At 44.7% G+C, this 17,206-nt stretch overlaps 1 protein-coding gene across 1 annotated transcript; it reads right to left on the bottom strand.

Moving 5' to 3' along the window:
* Positions 1 to 716: 716 nt before the first annotated feature.
* On the bottom strand, positions 717 to 16,554 carry LOC149371564 (cytosolic non-specific dipeptidase-like). Its single transcript, XM_089580439.1, has 13 exons — positions 16,359 to 16,554; positions 15,579 to 15,648; positions 13,738 to 13,861; positions 12,917 to 13,087; positions 11,406 to 11,561; positions 10,771 to 10,928; positions 9,133 to 9,207; positions 7,449 to 7,593; positions 6,501 to 6,600; positions 5,482 to 5,653; positions 4,037 to 4,122; positions 2,105 to 2,265; positions 717 to 764 (listed from the first exon to the last, which is right to left on the bottom strand). The coding sequence occupies exons 1-13, from the start codon at positions 16,552 to 16,554 to the stop codon at positions 717 to 719; spliced, it is 1,662 nt and encodes a 553-aa protein (XP_089436565.1).
* Positions 16,555 to 17,206: the final 652 nt, after the last annotated feature.

Raw genomic sequence — 17,206 nt, forward strand, 5'->3', positions numbered from 1 at the left:
CCACTGTTTGAAAAAAAGCCCTGCGATACTGCGTAGCTGTGGCTCATAGCAAGAGTAGCACAGCTTCTTGGAACAGCTTGTATTAGTTCTCCTGGACCTCCAATGCCTGCTATGCGCCTGCAGCGCCACTAAGTGACAGCTTTGATTGCTGACGCCATTATACCGAAAATTGGCAAGGTTGAGTAAAGTGGATTTTATAAAAGCTATGTCCGCTATAGAAGCGAACGAGGTACTGCTCGTGTAAAAAAATCGTAGAAATGCGCAGCGAATACGGAAGATGGGCCTTGCGAACTCTGAACTGTTCTCTTTTTATAGGTGTATAGATTAATCCCTGAAACGGCCTTTACTGTCCCGCTAGATACTTACGTGAGACAAGGTGGTTTCTTTAGGCTGGGCAATATGACAGCGTTTTCTTAAAGTTACAATAAATGCTGGTAGTCTGAAGTGGAGGTGAGATGGCGATTGTTCAAGTGGTTTGGTGGCCAAATGATGCCCAATGTTGCCGGTCTAGATGGCGGCGATCACAAATGCCAATCCCTCGTTCGTGAACAACGCTTGCAAATAGAAGCTAGACGAACAGCGGACATTGCACGACCAAATTTTTGTTGTAATTTTCGTATTGCAAAAATATGCCCTTGGAATGGAAGTGTAGGTAAACTTGTGGAAGTTTTTAGTGTTATTTTTTCAGTCTAAGGTCTTCCATTTCCGGCGCGGCTTCACGGCAGCCTGGCAATCTCGCAGCAGTATGCCGCGAACAACTTGGCCTGAAATAAAAAAAAGAAAGTATACTTTGATCAGGGTGTCGTCTGTACTAGGGTAACCTTAATTTACAGTGAGGCTATGCAGTCTTAGTGGGTTAAGAAGTTGCTAAAGAATCTGAGAAAGTGCAGCAGCAGACAGCGTGAACGAACTACCTCAAGTGTTAAGGGATTACAGATTAATACGGGTTCACACTAAGAACTAAGCGGGCGCTGGTATAGTTGTGGATAAATTTAAAGGCTATTCGTTAAAGAATTACTATTGTAGTCCCAGACAGCAGAAAAGTTAGCAGGAAAAAATAAAAGTTTTCGAATGGCAACGAACAAAAAACCAGGCCCTGTAACATATCTAAATGCTGAACAAATACGCGCTGCGCGTACGGCAACTCGCACACAACACGCTATCGGCTAGAAATGCGTAAATGAAGGCCGAAATATACCAGGTGTTTCAGAGAAAATTTGGAGTCATTTTCAAAAATATGCTTTCTGGGGCGAAAATATCGGCTTTGCGGCATAGTATTACCAGTGTTGGCGGACGCTGGAAAGCAGATGATTTATCTTAAGTAATAAGCTGGTTAACTAATCTTTGATAACAAACTTTCTAATTATCACAGCTAGGCAACTAGTTGCAATTAGAGATTTGTAGCCACCGTTAGTAACAGCCATATCATTTTTTTAGAATTCCGAAAGCGTCATTATTCTAGGCGCTGTAGCTCGACAAAATTTGGCTATACCGTGCCCAAATGCATGCGCTTTCGAAAAGCATGTAGGCAAAGCAACTTCTCCAGTGCACGTAACTAGTCAAAAGCGAAACTTTGTCGAGCCACAGCACCAAGGGTAATCTCGTTTTTTAAATTGTGAAAACTGTCATAGCTATTAATAACAACCGGCTACAAATCTCTAATTGAGACTAGGCGCCTAAGTCTAATAGTTAAAAAGTTCGTTATTAAAAATTAGTTCACCAGCCTACTACTTAAGGCGATTCACCGGTATCGTGGCGTCCGCCTACACTGGTAATATTATGCTTAAAAGGCAATATTTTTACCTCAAAAACCTATTTTTGAGAAATACTTAGTCTTCCCTGATACACGTGACAGATGACAATCCTCAAAGAACACAAGGGACCACCCGCAAGGACCCAAGAGGGGGCAGGCCTCCTATAACGCTGAAGGCCGACGTAACTCACCACTCGCCATGGCCTGTGTCTTCTTCGTTCGTTGTCTGATTCTACGTCATAATGGTTTCGAATGCCGGACCAATCAGCCAAATTCTCTATTTGACCAAACCCACATTGTTGGGTGGAAGGAGGCGGGACTGGGTGACGAAGGAACGGTATTTGTTCTCACCCCTCGAACCAGGTCCTCGATGGGGATGCACTCGTTTTCACAGTAGCCACCACAGGCACTGATGGGCATCTGGATCACGTTTGCGGTGACGTGGTCGCGTAATGCGGCTGCGGCAGCTACAGTTCCGCCACTGCGTATCAGGTCGGGCTCCGTACCGTACACTGCGAAGAACAAATGGAACGTTCTCCTGCCCAAGTGCGTGCCCAAGCTTCTCATAAGATAAATGCGCATGGCTGCCGTACCATTGTTTACGCGTTGTATACATTGAAGGTCATCGTACTGAAGCATAGCTAAAGTAATTAACATAATTATTTTTTTTATTTTCTTATGCAGTGGAATATCCAGCTGCACGCATTCACATGAAATGGCTGCTTGAAACATTTTCAATCTTAGCACTCATGTTCTGAGGAAGTATCAGCTCTAGTAGCTACAGCGTTAAACACTGTAGCGACCCGCGCACGCGGCCGGCAGTGGCAAAATGCCGCAAAGGACGAAGTGTCGCTAGCCCGCGCTAGAGAGCATCCTCGGACCTTGGCCTGTAGAATACTGTAGAATAAGATCAGCTCACCACCTGATTGTATTCGCGTTCGCAAATTCAAGAAGCATATGCATAACATGACCCCATTTTATTCTCTTCTTAAAAAGTTTTTTTTCGTCAGTTCGGCACAAAACTACCCTTTTGAGGTTAGGGTCGGCTTCAGTTCAAGCCTGATCGGATCCGGTTCTGGCAGGTGCGTTTGTTTCTTTCACAATATTGGCAACAGAGGGCGCGGTTGTGTGAAACCATTAATACGTAGTTAGCTGGAAATCTTGCATAGCATCACTACAGCTCTTCCTGAAAGGATGCTAGATTGCAGCGTGTTCAAAAAAAGCTACAGCGGGAGCAAGGTGCCTAAAAATACCTCCGTAAACAAGTAACATGAACTCCTGTAGTTTTCTCAATCAGCTCTTAAATGTTTGTAAAACTACTTCCAAGAGGGTATCTTTAAAACCATGCTGTGGCCATAAAAAAAATTCCCAAAGAACCCCGGTACCAACTCTTGGAGGAAGTAATAAATAATTCCATTGCATCCAGATAAAACCTATCTGAGCGTAAATAAATTACTTATTCCCTTTTGAAGGAATAAAGTAAACTCCTAAAGTAAACTCCTATGAGAATGATCTAAAAAGCAGATGGTTTTATGCCCATTTGGGCGTCATTATGGCGTACCATGAGCGTGAGAACTGCATTGTCTTTGAAAACGGTTCTGACATTTTTGTAATATTTGCATCTTGAATTAAAGTATACCTTGCTTGTGCGCTAATACAACTGCTTACTCATGCTGCGTTCCACATTGTACTAATGAAAAGCGCGTCTAGAATGCGGTCATAAAGCCGTTTATAAATTTAAATTTGCGTTCCGCTTACCGTAACTGTATGGCCCTAGTGGCGGCGGATCAGATACGTGTGAGATGCAACAGAGACTGGTTACAATGCACACGATGCTTTCGCTTCCAGTCAGAGTGCACATGCACGTACAGAAGTAAACGAAGCAAGCCATAGCTTTCTAAACCTACTCAGTCGTGGCTGAATGAAATTCCAGAGATATGGCATCCGCATTCTGCAAAGGATGCCTCCTAGGGTTTGTCGTTGCACACAGTGTTCCTTCAATTCTACTGCAGCAGCTGGAGTTGGAATACCGGTATTAGAATACCGTGGTATTAGAATACCGTATTCCATTGACTTACTATGTCCGCATCTGTACAAAGTTTCTATCCCCATGAACTGAACGGTGAGGGCAGGTTCGCTGCGAACTGGAAGCTTTTCTCTACTTGAAGGAGTGCCCTAGGCAGCACAGCTAATTGATTAGCTGGGCTGTTTGGAGCATTATTGCTCCAGACATTGCCGCGGCTCCCCTGTACGTTAACAACGCCCTTGCTATGCTACACTTACCGTGTTTTACAGCGGTTGCTGCGGATCGAAAATGGGCGCTCCTCGGATCCACTATCCACGGCTCACTGCAGGTGGTCGCCGTGATCCTGGAAGGAGGAGCGGAATTCTTATTGTCGTTCTTATTTTTTACTTAGAGAACATAGGCTATGCGTTATAACATTTACACCTGAAGAGAGTTATGAATTACTTATTGGTGCTACAATGAAACAACACACATGTAAATGGTAGAGAGATGGCTGGCGGATGTGAATCTACACATCGAATAAAAAGAAAAGTGAACAAGGATTAAGGGAGTTTAGGAGCCCATTGTAGAAGTTCGACTGCAGCTATGAAATCACAAGCGGGTTAAGCTTTTATTTCAGGAATCCGTTTACCGGCTTCATTTTCACCTCAGTTTGTCCGAAGATTTTTCTCGGTCAACCCGCACACACCACAAGATAAGGACTATCTCCATTTGGACCCCTGTCACGGCCGCGTGCAGACAGGAGGGGGTTTAGAGAAATTGATCAGAAATAAAAAATTGAAAGAGTAGGCCGATCGCAACAACCGCGGCTGTAAATGCTAATACTGCACCAACCGATGCCCCAATACCATGAACCTTTCAAGTGGTACGCAGGCCGCTAAAGCTTATACAAAGGCTACTTGATAGCCTGCCATTAGAGCGACGCTAACAACAACAAAGTTCCTAAAAACTGACGCTAATTTTGTACTTAGCGAACCAAAAAGAGGAACGCAAATATTTATATAAAAGACTGTACGCATAAAAGAATGCACAGTATCCTCACGAGATGATCAAAGAGAAACTCCTTCAAAGCGTTGAAGCTTCTGTCCTTCTGGAACGTGCAGTGCCTATCTTAGTCATAGGTCTCTGTTGCGTTCGTACGGAAAGTTTGTAGCCTTCCTCGCACGTGCTCTTGTTCGCGCTAGCTCGTTTTCTACTGTTCGCGTTTCTCCCTTCGACGCATTATTTTCGTGTGCCGAGTTGTTTCGTCGTGTCCATAACATATCTACAAATAGGCATTTATCGACGCTTACTTCCTCGTTCCTTGCATCGACCAGCCGGAGCTTACTAACAACGCTTGACTCAATCGGAAAATAAATGGAATTAAAAAGAAATACCTGCGCCGTGATGCCGAGAACAGTCGATGATTTTGAAGACGCATGTCGTACACGCTACGTCATCGATGAGTTCGTTTTTTTTTTTTCGTGACAACTTTTTTGTTTCGTTCCCTCTGCATGCGTGAGATCTAGACGTTGAGCAGTACGCATGCATCTCTGTAGTGAAGTAATGTTTTCGTTCTGTTCACTTCTAATAGAATGAAACACATTGATTACGCAATAACTAGTTTGTAGACGTATAGACCTGAACGCAAGTGGCGTGCCAAGGTAAGCCCAGGCACTTTATACACTGCTCTTTACTCACGACCTGAAGCCCAGCCACTCACTTCAGTTTGTTGGGGCTCTTGCGCTTGACAAACTCCTGTTCCACGTGGCTGGTGACGCATTCACGCACCTTCTGGGATTTCTGGTATGGTACTGTGCGGACGGAGAACTTGCCGGTCACCCGTCCTGGAATTACCGCCTTCTCACCGGGGCCACAATAATCGCCATGTATTCCTGGGTGAATAAAACATCAAGGGCGCAGTAAACCAATATGCTGTTCTGTTTGATCACAACAGGGAAATAGTCAGTGCAGACACAAAATAAGGGAGTCATCCTGCGGCATTTCACTTTGTTTAATGCAGTCAGATACTTAGGCTCCGCACAAATATTTCCCCGTTTGCTGTTCACGGGTAGCGGTTTTCAAAACTTCGGAATTTTCAGTTCAGTGACCGGAACCGTATTACGCGCCACGATGGCAGACACCAGGAAGCTATTATAATTTTAAGAAACAGCTTGCTATGGTTCGGTCAGCTAACACTAAAGCACAAGTAATGGCTTGTGTTTCATAGTTTTCACATTTTTCAGCGATTCACACTAATCTGGTCATCCACTACACTTAAGAAACCAATCCAAATCATAAATTATCTCCTTTAGCTACACCCAGTGTGTCGTTTGGAAACAATCAGAAGCAGACCATTATCTCACTCGTCGCAGTCATTCACGTGATATAGAAAAGCGTATAGTGAGGATACACGTGTTTTTCACGGTAATGATATTTTTATCTTGCACGTGGTCTCTTTGGGGTGAAATTTGTAAACCTTTCCTAATTAAGAGGAAATTAATTTCTCTGGAATTTATGTTTCCAGTCGCTTAAGGCGCGTGGTTAACACTCTTAATATACCAGAATGCGCTTTGCTGGTGGGATAAAGGTCAATGAATGTAAAATATTTTGAGAGCCCAGTGGGTCTTCCACAGTTCTTATTGGGCCAGTTATTCTTCGGACCTGGAGCCCCATTTCAACAATTTGGGAGCCAGAAAGACACAAATCGCTGGCAGACGTTTATAGAATCTGCTTCCCTACCGTGAATGCTTAGGGAAGGGCAGCGCCAGCGATGCATCAGCGTCTCTTTCTTGTCTTCATAGGGTAGTAGGCCAACACCAAGTTCCTCACGGTAGGCATTCTGGGAAGTGGACGAATCATCAGGACGTTGTCACGTCTTGCCAGTGAGAACAGGTTATTGGAGCTCGGGGCAACAAGGTACAACGCTGCTCAACTAAGGCATGAGAGTGAAGCTAATTATAAAATTTGTGCGCTATCTGCAGGTTAAGTGTGATCTGACTAGGGGAATATGAGCCTTGTTAACAGCCACACTGTTAAAGTACAAAAAATCAAAATCAGCAGCGAATACCCGACTTAACTGCTAATTGAGTAACACATCGAGAAGCGACGACAGTACGTTGAAACGGATAAAACTGGCTTTCACCCTATGAGTAATTTCCTCTGTCTTTCTATTTTGCAAGAAAAGAAAAAAAATTTAACAGGTTATCAATAAACAAATATAATATAGTGCCAAATTAGGGCTCGGCTACCGACGCCACGTTGAGGTTGTAAGCCAGCTTCGTACGCAGTAAAGCAGTCTGAAGAAGGGTTCTTAACGTTAGGAAAATCATGTCGAATACATTGTCTAATTTCAAAAGCTTCCGGCAAGCGCACAATTACCAAAGCAGCAGATTGTTGATCTTCCTCTCCGGTGCAGAACTGAAAGCCTGAAATGGCAGAAGCGCTTGGGTCATATGTGCAAGGTGGGTCAAGTGGATGTCCTGAACTTGCGACGAATGCTTTACAAGCTTTAGACACTTTTGAACCAGATGAAGCATGATAATAGGTATAAAAAATTCTTCGCTTCAGTACTTCATGTTGTGAAAAGTTTCGCCTCACAGTGGGCTTATATGCGCATTATACTTGCATGTTAGGCAGCTAGACCAGTTTCCTAAAAGCTGTGGCGATCAGATATTTAGCAAGTCATACCCGGCTGAAGTCAACATTTTCGTACATCCTGTCCTCCTCGGCTGTGAGATCGTCAACGTCATCGTTGAAGCCCGGTATTGTGATGCAGCCATCGTCATCGACAAGAGTATTCAGCAGATGGGTTGCGTCGGGCATAGCTTCTATGCTGAAGTCAAGAAGGGAGTACACACTCGTTAGATGAGGCGGTGGTGTTCGCCGGAATTTTTCAAGCGTGGAAATTTACATGTTACGAAACTGCGAAAACCCATGATTCACCTTTCCACTCGTCTTTACCTCACATGTAGCGAATGGCTGCAGTGTAGCACCACCTATTTACCTTTTTTTTTTAAGAAAGTGATGTAAACCATTATGCACAGAGATATTCTACGTAACTTTGCCGCTGATTTTGAGTAAAATCATAGCCAAAGTTTCAAGAAAAGCTAGCCGCAAATTCGTTGCTACACATTTTTGAGCTAGGTATCAAAGCTAAATCATCCACAGCAGCAGTGCTTTCTGTTGCGGTAGTGAGCGATAAGCACAATGGTAATAACTGGCAGGCATAAAATCGGACACAATGTGTCCGTTTCTTTTTTCGTGTTTGCTATATTGTAATTCAAACCTGCCCTGTACTTCTGGATAATGGCGATTCAAACATTGTTAATCCTCAAACGCCCACGTAGTCAGGACACCAGTGCAGCTCGAGCACAGTTGAGGCCTACCTCTACCCCAGGTGAACATGGTGTCCATAATTCGGCACGACTGCCTGCTAAAGCAAACGGTGGATATGGCACAACATAAAAGCAGAAAATAGAAATAGCCGTACCGAACAAGGTATTAGCGCTTTACGAGACACAGCTTAAAGGTTGAAATTTGAAGTTTTCGAGAGATATTAGCAAGACAAAATTTCACTGATTGCTTAGCAGCATAGCAGCTCTTAACTGAATGTATTTTGTTGTAAGAAATACCTGATTTCATTTACACAGTTTTTTGTACGTCTATAACCGCAATAAGACAGCACTCTGCGCAGTTCATATGGATTTTTTCTAATGAGCCAAAATTCATTTCGCAATGGTGTCGCATCACAGACTTGCAGAACAAAGCCAATGAGTATTCTCTTAGATGAATGTTCTCCTATGGAACACCTCGAACGCTAAAACCGAATAACTTCACAGCCTGCAAGCTAGTCGCGAGCTGCGCTAAGTGGGACCATGGCAGGAGTCAGGACCACCTGCTGCGTTTGCGCTCACAAAGGAAGGGAGGAAAGAAAGGAAATTGGACGGTCTAGGTTAAAGGCGTCTCGAGACAGGTGCAAGAACCGTGGAAGTTTTTTGGTTTTCCTCCAAAAGTGCTAACGGTTGAACGGCCCAGCTTTCGCGAGCCAAACTTGTAAAGCTGACAACGCTTGGTGCTTGAACAATAATGTGCAGGTGAAAAATAATTAGCTTCATTGAGCACGAACTGCGCATTGGCACTGCTTTTTAGCTGTTCCGCAAGAATTCGCTGAAAGGGCGCACGGCTATAAACTGCCACGTTCTGGTAATCGAAATTAACGTTCCGTTAGTCTACATAAAACGCACAATCGTTCATGGTCGCTTTCTTTGCTGCGTAATCTGTTACGTAAGGCTACCGGCGGTAAGTTAGACATGTAACTTACAGATGTGCCCGCTGATTGTAAGACTACCTGTCTTTCCTACAGTGCACTCACAGAGTTCCCCCATAGACTCCAGAATGAAGGTCCGATTTGGCGCAGGTGACTTGAATCTGGAAATAGCACAGGCCCCTAGTGGAAAGACAAAAGAACAGTGTGAACAGGTCTAGGGGCCCACAAGCCATAAAGCCTTGACAAGCCACGTACGCAATCGGGCCTGTGTACACTCCTGATCCATTCTGACATTGTCGTAGAAGTGTTTTCGCGTGCGGTATGGTCAAAGAAATTATCAAGAAAGTACAGCAACTTTGTTCATAGGAGCAACTAAAACCTCTGTTGAAGGGTTCGCGACATTTTTTTATTGCCATGAAAAATGGAGTAAGTGGTTCTCTTTGCTTGTTGTTTGGTTGCTTCTAACGATACGTGTGAGACTGGGAGTAATACTTTTCATCTGAAGAACCGCTGGTACAAGTAGTGCATAACTTGTACCATCGAAAAAACGTAAAAAATCTGCGTAAAGAAATACCCGAGCTTCGACATTATGCGCTTATCCAGAGCGACTACTTTAGGTCTTCACCTATATGATATCCGTCCTTGCATCCCCGAGTTTTCTTCAACGTGCTCTCACTCTTCCCTCTACAGCAAACTATATTTCGTGCAGGACGCAAAGTATAACCTCCTGGTTCTTTTTTTATATAACCCACTCTATTTCTGAAATTGAAGGCTGTACACCGGAACAGACTCTCAAGCAGAGACCTGGCACAACCTTTCTTGTAGTCGATAAGCTGGGCATGCGCGCATTACTGGGAGGCATATGCTGTTGAAGGAGCTCCAAGTAATTGAACAAAAAAATCTTTTGCTGCTCCACTTAATGAATTCAGGCTGCAGGCATGCGATTACCGCTACCACCCGTTATGCACTCGTTGTACGTAAGGCACCTTCGTCACTTCAGCTTTCTTTGATGTCACTTAATTGTTAGGCAACTGCGATGTACTGTAAGATACTATTATGACCTTAATGGGGGGAACGTCAAACTTTCGGTCGCGTATAAAAATAATCATGGTTTTAAGTTCTTCATGCACTCGCACCAAGGAGTTAAAACTGCCATGAAACGCCCGTGATGGGCCTTTTTTTCCCGTATTTGTGAGGAGAGTGTGCAATATTGTAAGATACTCTCAGGAACATATAAATGGGAATGTTTTAACAAGGTGCGATATCTTCCTCTTACTGCTTGTCCTTCGTTAGCACCGAGTAAGACTCCCTTAAGAAAACCAATAGGGCGGGCTTTTGGGAATAAATAGCAGAAAACTACAGGCGCGGCGAAGAGGATTTGCAGAGATATTGACTGTTATGATGCAATCCTACGATACGCGAAAAAATGGCGTTCATCAACAACTTCCTAGTGAAACACTGCGCTTTTCCATAATTCTAGGGTATCCTCGACCATGAATATATTGTTTAAAATACAACAGGCCAAGAAAGTAATCAGTGACTAGTTTGTACTTCTATTTTGTGCTTTGTTTTGGCTTTTGTTTCGGTTTAAGTTTTATTGTGGTTTGCTTATTATCGCTGCATATTATTCACCACTCCCCTCTGTAATGCTTCTGCGCTTGAGGGTAATAAAATAAAATGAAATGAAAAGCAGCGTTCCACCAACAATACGATAATGTGCGTTACGAGAGCAGTGGCTCGTACCTCAGTCCGTAAGAGAGGCACGGTTTATTCTTGGACAGCCAGCATCCGTCTGAGAGCACCACGGCGTGAATGCCGTCGAAGAAATCGGAGGATATTCCTGATCTCAGGTATTCAAGAAACCCTTCGGAACCAACCTCTTTCATTGGATCGAAGACGAACTGAAACACAAGTAAAAAGGCTTGTCTGAGCTAAATTTAGTGAGCACTTTTTTCAATGTAATTTCCAGTTGAGTTGCAGCGTTCCTTGTCTCGATCGCTACAATTGAAATCGTGAATAAAGCAAGACTACAGAAACCTAACCTTGAAGAGACCTGCATTGATTTACATCAGTTTGAATTTTTAGTAGCTGAGCTGCCAACTAGTGCATGCATTTTGTGCTCCTGTCTTTTCTCACAAAATCCAGGCACCGTTGCCGCTAGTAATCACTGTAATCAGCATAAAGAACATCTAGCTGTACTAAGTCTACGCTGCCTCCAGCGACCTATGTGCGCTATTTGCTCGAACCCTTTGATAGCAGATAGACAGCACCAGGTATGCTTTTATTTCGACTGCAAATGTTATATTGTCTCATTTCACTTTTTCGTCCAAGTAATATGTTGCTTTTGGCTTGCGATGCGTGATCTTTCCAGTACTCACCTTGATGTTGACAGGAAGTTTCACGCCAGCCTTGTTGAACGCCTTCAAGGCCCATATCCAAGCCACCAAGGGACCTTTACCGGCGGTTGTGCCACGGCCGAAAAGTTTGCCGTCCTTTTCGGCCGGCACGAACGGCTCCGTATGCCATCCATCAGACTGCACGAAGAAAGCGCTACTGAACACTCTCGAGTCATGCTCTTTTTTTCTAGCAGCTTACGTCACGGCAAATGCGTTGTGTCATCAAATAAAGTATAAAGCTCTCATAGAAACACCTCAGGTCTGGGGCGAGAGAGAAAGTCGAAGTGTTTTTCTAGCCTTTCCTTTCTGACCTTAGTACGGCGGAAATCAGTCAACATTGTGAGAACTTTGTTACCGGTCTGTACAAATTGTTTTCTTTCCGAAGCAACGACAGCCATGCAAACTTTCTAGCCTTCTTCATTGTGTAAGCTAAACAGAATAAGATTTCGGTTCTTAGCATTTATTGCGCAACATAACAGCTTTCTCAGAAATATATCAATCATAAAAATACAAATTCTGGCACCACTTCGTGCCTTTTCGACTTCAGCTAGTGTTGTGATTATTGTTTTACTTTGAAAAGGCAAAATGCGAGGGTCCGACTTGAGACTGGACGCATCGACCGGGTACCACTCACGGATAAAGCGCAAAAGTCACTGCTTCAAACCAAATGTCATCGCTTTCTGAGTTTCCGTTTCGAACGTTTCTATTCGTTCTTGAACAGAACTTTATATTCTATATTTATCATGAGGGAAGAAATAGAAAACATTTCAGCTCCCACATTTCCCGCCGCGTGCAGACAGCACCCAGTTATTTTTTTTGGACACTCTGATCTTAGTAAACAGAAAGCGATTTAAATGCAACACTGATGACATTTTAATGTATATTTATTTCCAGCGTCAACACCTGTAATTAGAATAAAACTGGCACAGCCGGCCACATTGTTACCGCTGCCTTTTTGAGAGGAAGTGCAAGCACTTGACGAGCTGAACTGATCACGAGTTTTAATCGTGCAACTTGCCATTACCAGATGTACTCTCCACAATTTCGATAACGTTTAAGTTTCCCGATCCGTCTGCGGATTTCGACCACCTCATAAATAATTAGCTAATAACCCACTAATATCTCACTCCGATTCCAAAGTAGACTGCACGTTATCCGCATTATTTTTAAATTAATGTTTATGATGGTTCGAATGACATCCGGCTTTCTGCCATGCACTTCGCACACATGCTTCCCCTTCAGCCTTCTCATCCTGTTTGTCTGAGGCGTGCGCCAACCAATATACACCTGTATACAGTGAAAAGGACGCTTGGTGGTGCTCGTCTCGTCACGTTAAAAATACATACCCGACGCCCATACCCGAGAAATACATACCCGATCATGCCAGCACTACCACAATCCTTAATTGTGAGACGCAGGAATCATCCTCACAGGAAGAAAAACTAATCTGAAGAGACGCAGACATTCAGTGATCAGTAGTAAGCGTGTGGTACCTTCTGAGCCGGGTGAACGTCCAGGTAGGCGTAGGCCAACACAGTTTTCTTTTCCTGGTCATCCCCTGCGCACCCCAGAAGAAGCGGAGGAGCCGGTAGCTGGCTTCCGTCGGGATACCTCTGGCTGCCCAGAGGCTCCAGATCCACGCAGACGCCTTCGTCTTCGAGCACCTGTTAAGGACGCTACATTGATAATTTGCGGGGATACCCAGCGGCACGAGCTTGACGACGGAGAATGCTTCCAAAGGTAAATAGCAGAAAGTTGGGCTAGTTGGTAACCATCCATATAAAAACGGCGCACAGAAAAACACGAAAAACACGGGGAGAACAGGACGGACAGGAGCGCTCCGTACCCATCTCCTGCCCTCCTAGCGCTCCCATCCGTCCTGTTCTGCCCGTGTTTTTCGTGTTTTTCTGTGCGCCGTTTTTGTGTTTCTGTCTTGTCGGTTTCTGACATCAGCTGCCTCGCAATAACAAGTGGCTTTCTCATATCAATGAGAAACGTAATCATGCAGCATTAGATAGTAGTTTTCAGGCCGTTGTAAAATCTTTTTTTTGTTGACTTTATTTCTCCATATCTAGATTGAGCTACTTTCTAGCCCCCGGCCGCCGAAATGTGGCTTCTGGAATTGTGTGAAAAGTATCGACCAGTGAAAAAGAGACAACGAGATGTCAAATATTACTCAAGAGTTCCTGATATAGCAGCAAGGACATAAAATCAAGAAAGACGAAATTTTCAAGAATTGCAAACGTAAGACTTGTGAAGAGCACGAAAGTGACGTGTAAACGGTTCACGACGGCCACGTGTATTCTCTGTTTGCCTTCTTCGTCCACTCGACGCAGCGATGCACGTCCGTTCGATGCTCCTTCCTAGCCGATACGCTCGGTATGGAGACCAGCTCCTTGAGGGTTGCCACAATATCTTGTTGTCTTTCCTCAATGACCCTGCAGAGGACAGCCTTCATAAAAACAGTGCTTGTTAAGGCGCTTCTCATTATGCAGTGCGCCTGACTTCCTTTACGGGACGGCGATAACTCATGAAAATTATCAGTCAACTGTAAACAGGAAAACGCTGATGGTTAAATGCCAGACTGCCATGGCCAAAGGCCAATAGTGACCCACTACGCTGACAGCGAGTGCGTCTGCGCAGACTCTGCCAAGCCATGGCAAAAACAAGAAGAGAACGCTGCCATGTGGGGAAGTTTCAGAATTCGTGTGCTCATCGCACGCACGTATCGCGGAATTCCCGATCTGTCGTCAGGAAGAGACCAAGGACCAATCACTCAATTAATCCGCCAAGGTAGCTCAGTGGTTATGGTGCTCGGCTGTTGACTAGAAAACGCCGGTTCAATCCCTGACGTAGCGGTCACATCTCGATGGAGGTGAAATGCTAGAGGGCCCTGTACTGTGTGATGTTACTGCACGTTAAAGAACTCTAGTTGGTCGAAATTATCCACAGCCCTCCACTACGGCCTCTCTCATAGCCTTAGTCGCTTTGGCGCATAAAACCTAAAAGACCAATCACTCATTTAAGACACCGTAGCAACGTTTGAGCCACTAGCTGATATTTGCAAACCCATGAAATTCTCCACTTAAAAATTGGCGGCTAGCTTTAGTGGATTAAATGTTAGTTACTTGATTTAGAGCATTTGACTAGGACAGCCTGAGGGAGAACGCTACGGACTCTACGCACGAATTTTTTTTCTGTGAGTGGATACTAGCAATATAAACTTAAAGCTACGCTCTATTTTGGTAAGTAGAGCCTGACTATTTTATCTAACGCTGAACTTAGGTTGTACTCTGAACCAAATGGTTACCGAAGACACTCCTGCTCTTTCGCTGTTCGCAATCATTTGAGTCAACGCTAGTAAACATGCCCCTAAACTAAACCACGTTGCAGACTGTGGAGGCCGCACTTCCGTAGACGAAATGGGAAAAAATGCGCCTGTTAGCTCCACATAGCACAAGTAAATGAAGAGCTCATCCCTATGGTGCCTGTTTCTCTACGTTTCTTCTTTCACCTCTTCATTCTTTTTTTAAGGCGCGTTGAAGATGCCTACCTTGAGGGCGCCAATAACTGCGTCTTACCTCACAAAACATAAGCAGGCTCTACAGCCTTACTTGCTGTTGTTATCTACCAAGAAAAAATATGAATTTGAGGAAATGAAAGAGCGCAGCAACTCGTTAACGCATTAAGCGGGGCGAGTCGAAAATAGCTTCTTAGATTCATCTTTTGTAGCGGAGTTGTCGACGCAGGCACTACATAGAACGAATGTGAGTCCTCGGACTAGGATAAATTTTTTCTTAACTGCAAAGTATCTGCCTTTCTTCTCGGTGAACACCTCAACTGCGCCATGACGGAAAGAATGAATGAGTTGAAAGAAGGAAATAAAAAGAGATACCGCAGTGGGGGCCTCCCGAAATAATTTCTACACCTGTGGATGTTTAACGGGCACTGACATTGCAAAGCACAGTAGCCCGTTTTACGTATCGCCTTCATAGTGCTTGAGGCATTTTTTTGGCCGCCCTTGTAATAGAAAGGGAGTTGACTCCCATGGAGTGCTAAATTGGCGCTCTAATACCATTTTATTACTGTAATACGAATGCTAGATCATACTAAGGCAATTTAAAAGCTGCAACAAGAAGACTTCTTAGTGCTTACCTGAAAACTGAAAGCAATTCTTGAGGTGTATCTGTGCCGGTCATTTTAGCTGGACTTTCTCGTGTACTTTCTGAAATGCAAAGAGGCGTCATAACAGAAATGAAGCTAAGTAAATTAGCCCTTAAAATAAAAAATCAAGCATAGACGGCTACGTCCACGATGCAAAAGTAAATTGGATTGAAGCATTTTGGTCATATAGGTACCTGTCGGCGCACTACTGATGCTATTTGACTGATTGCCACAGCCCATAAAAAATAAGTTATTTAATCAAATCAAATCAAATCAAATCAAAGTTTATTTCCCATCTAAAACTACAGATGGAGGAATCGTAGAAAAAAGCTGCCCTTGGGCAGCTTGACGAGTCTACAATCCTAATTATTGACAGGGAGGCAACACAAGAGTTATACAATGGGGCACTTCATAAGGTAGTAATCATCAGCATATTGTCACGAAGAAGACCAAGCTGGCAGTGGCGCAGGACGGAGCGCTTGCGCTAGGCCAGCGGCCATTGAATCATCCCCAGTTCGTCTTTCATGGCGCCTCATTCTTCGGCTGGCTGCCGCGTAACATTTGGTGGAGGTGCGGGCTAATCATCGCTATGCTGGTCTTGGAGTTTCGGCATGTTGCGTCTGCCATGGTCGCCGGCCTCGTGTTCCTGGTCAGCACCGCCCGGCTGTGCCCCAACCCATCTGACCAGAATCGACTCCGCCGTTCGCCCCAGCCGCGTTCTCCGCCCCGACCACAAGACACGACGACCTGATCTTGCCGACCAGACCCTACGCGACCCGACCGATCCGAGACACCTGCGCACACAGCCCTTCTGCCCATGCCGTTTGGTGCACCCATAGACCTCGGCCATCGACCCAAGGTGACCTCTGGGCTGGAAGCATCCAGGACCAGCGCTCATCCGATCATCATCTGCTCCTCTCTTGTATCGTGACGGCAAGCCCTGCACCTTCTTCTCGCCTGTGTTCATCCTCCCTGTCACGGCCATCATCACGTCCCGTATTTCACCGTCACTGCCGTTCTTCTAGTTCGTGTTATCGGGACAATCGCTTGGTAGCCGCGGGTATTGTCACGGACTAGAAGACGACAAAATGGGCAGTGGCGCGGCACGGAGCGCTCACGCTAGGCCCGCCACAATATAAACGTAACAATATATCCCGAAAAATTATTAACACACTCATCTCAACATCGACCGGGTCTTTTTGCGCAGAAAAAGAAAAATAATCTCCATTCACGGGCATTCAACAAGCAAAGCAGAGGTTCAGTACAATACCGTAATGACTTCTCTTTATCTGACGCCCTTCCTTTGAAGTCAGATAATGTACACTGAATGCTGAGAAAACTTTCGAAAACTTTTTTCTCCAATCAATAATCGCCATTAACAGCCAGCTAATGTAAACAGCAGGCCTGCAACGCCCTCTTACATTGATCCCCATGAGCCTTCTCCTGCGCCAGCCGCGCAATATGTCTGTCTTCCGCCTCCCAGTATGATCTGTTAGAACTCTGCTTTAAACACTCGCACAGGAGCCAAATGCCCCAATGCAGCTGCCGCCCGAGGAGGCCCGGAGAACCTCCCCGTAAGAAGTAACATGGTGAGAGCCCATTTCCTATCGATGTTCCCG

The sequence above is a fragment of the Amblyomma mixtum genome, chromosome 1 (assembly GCF_055824585.1).
Source record: "Amblyomma mixtum isolate Tamu chromosome 1, ASM5582458v1, whole genome shotgun sequence".
Lineage (NCBI taxonomy): Eukaryota > Metazoa > Arthropoda > Arachnida > Ixodida > Ixodidae > Amblyomma > Amblyomma mixtum.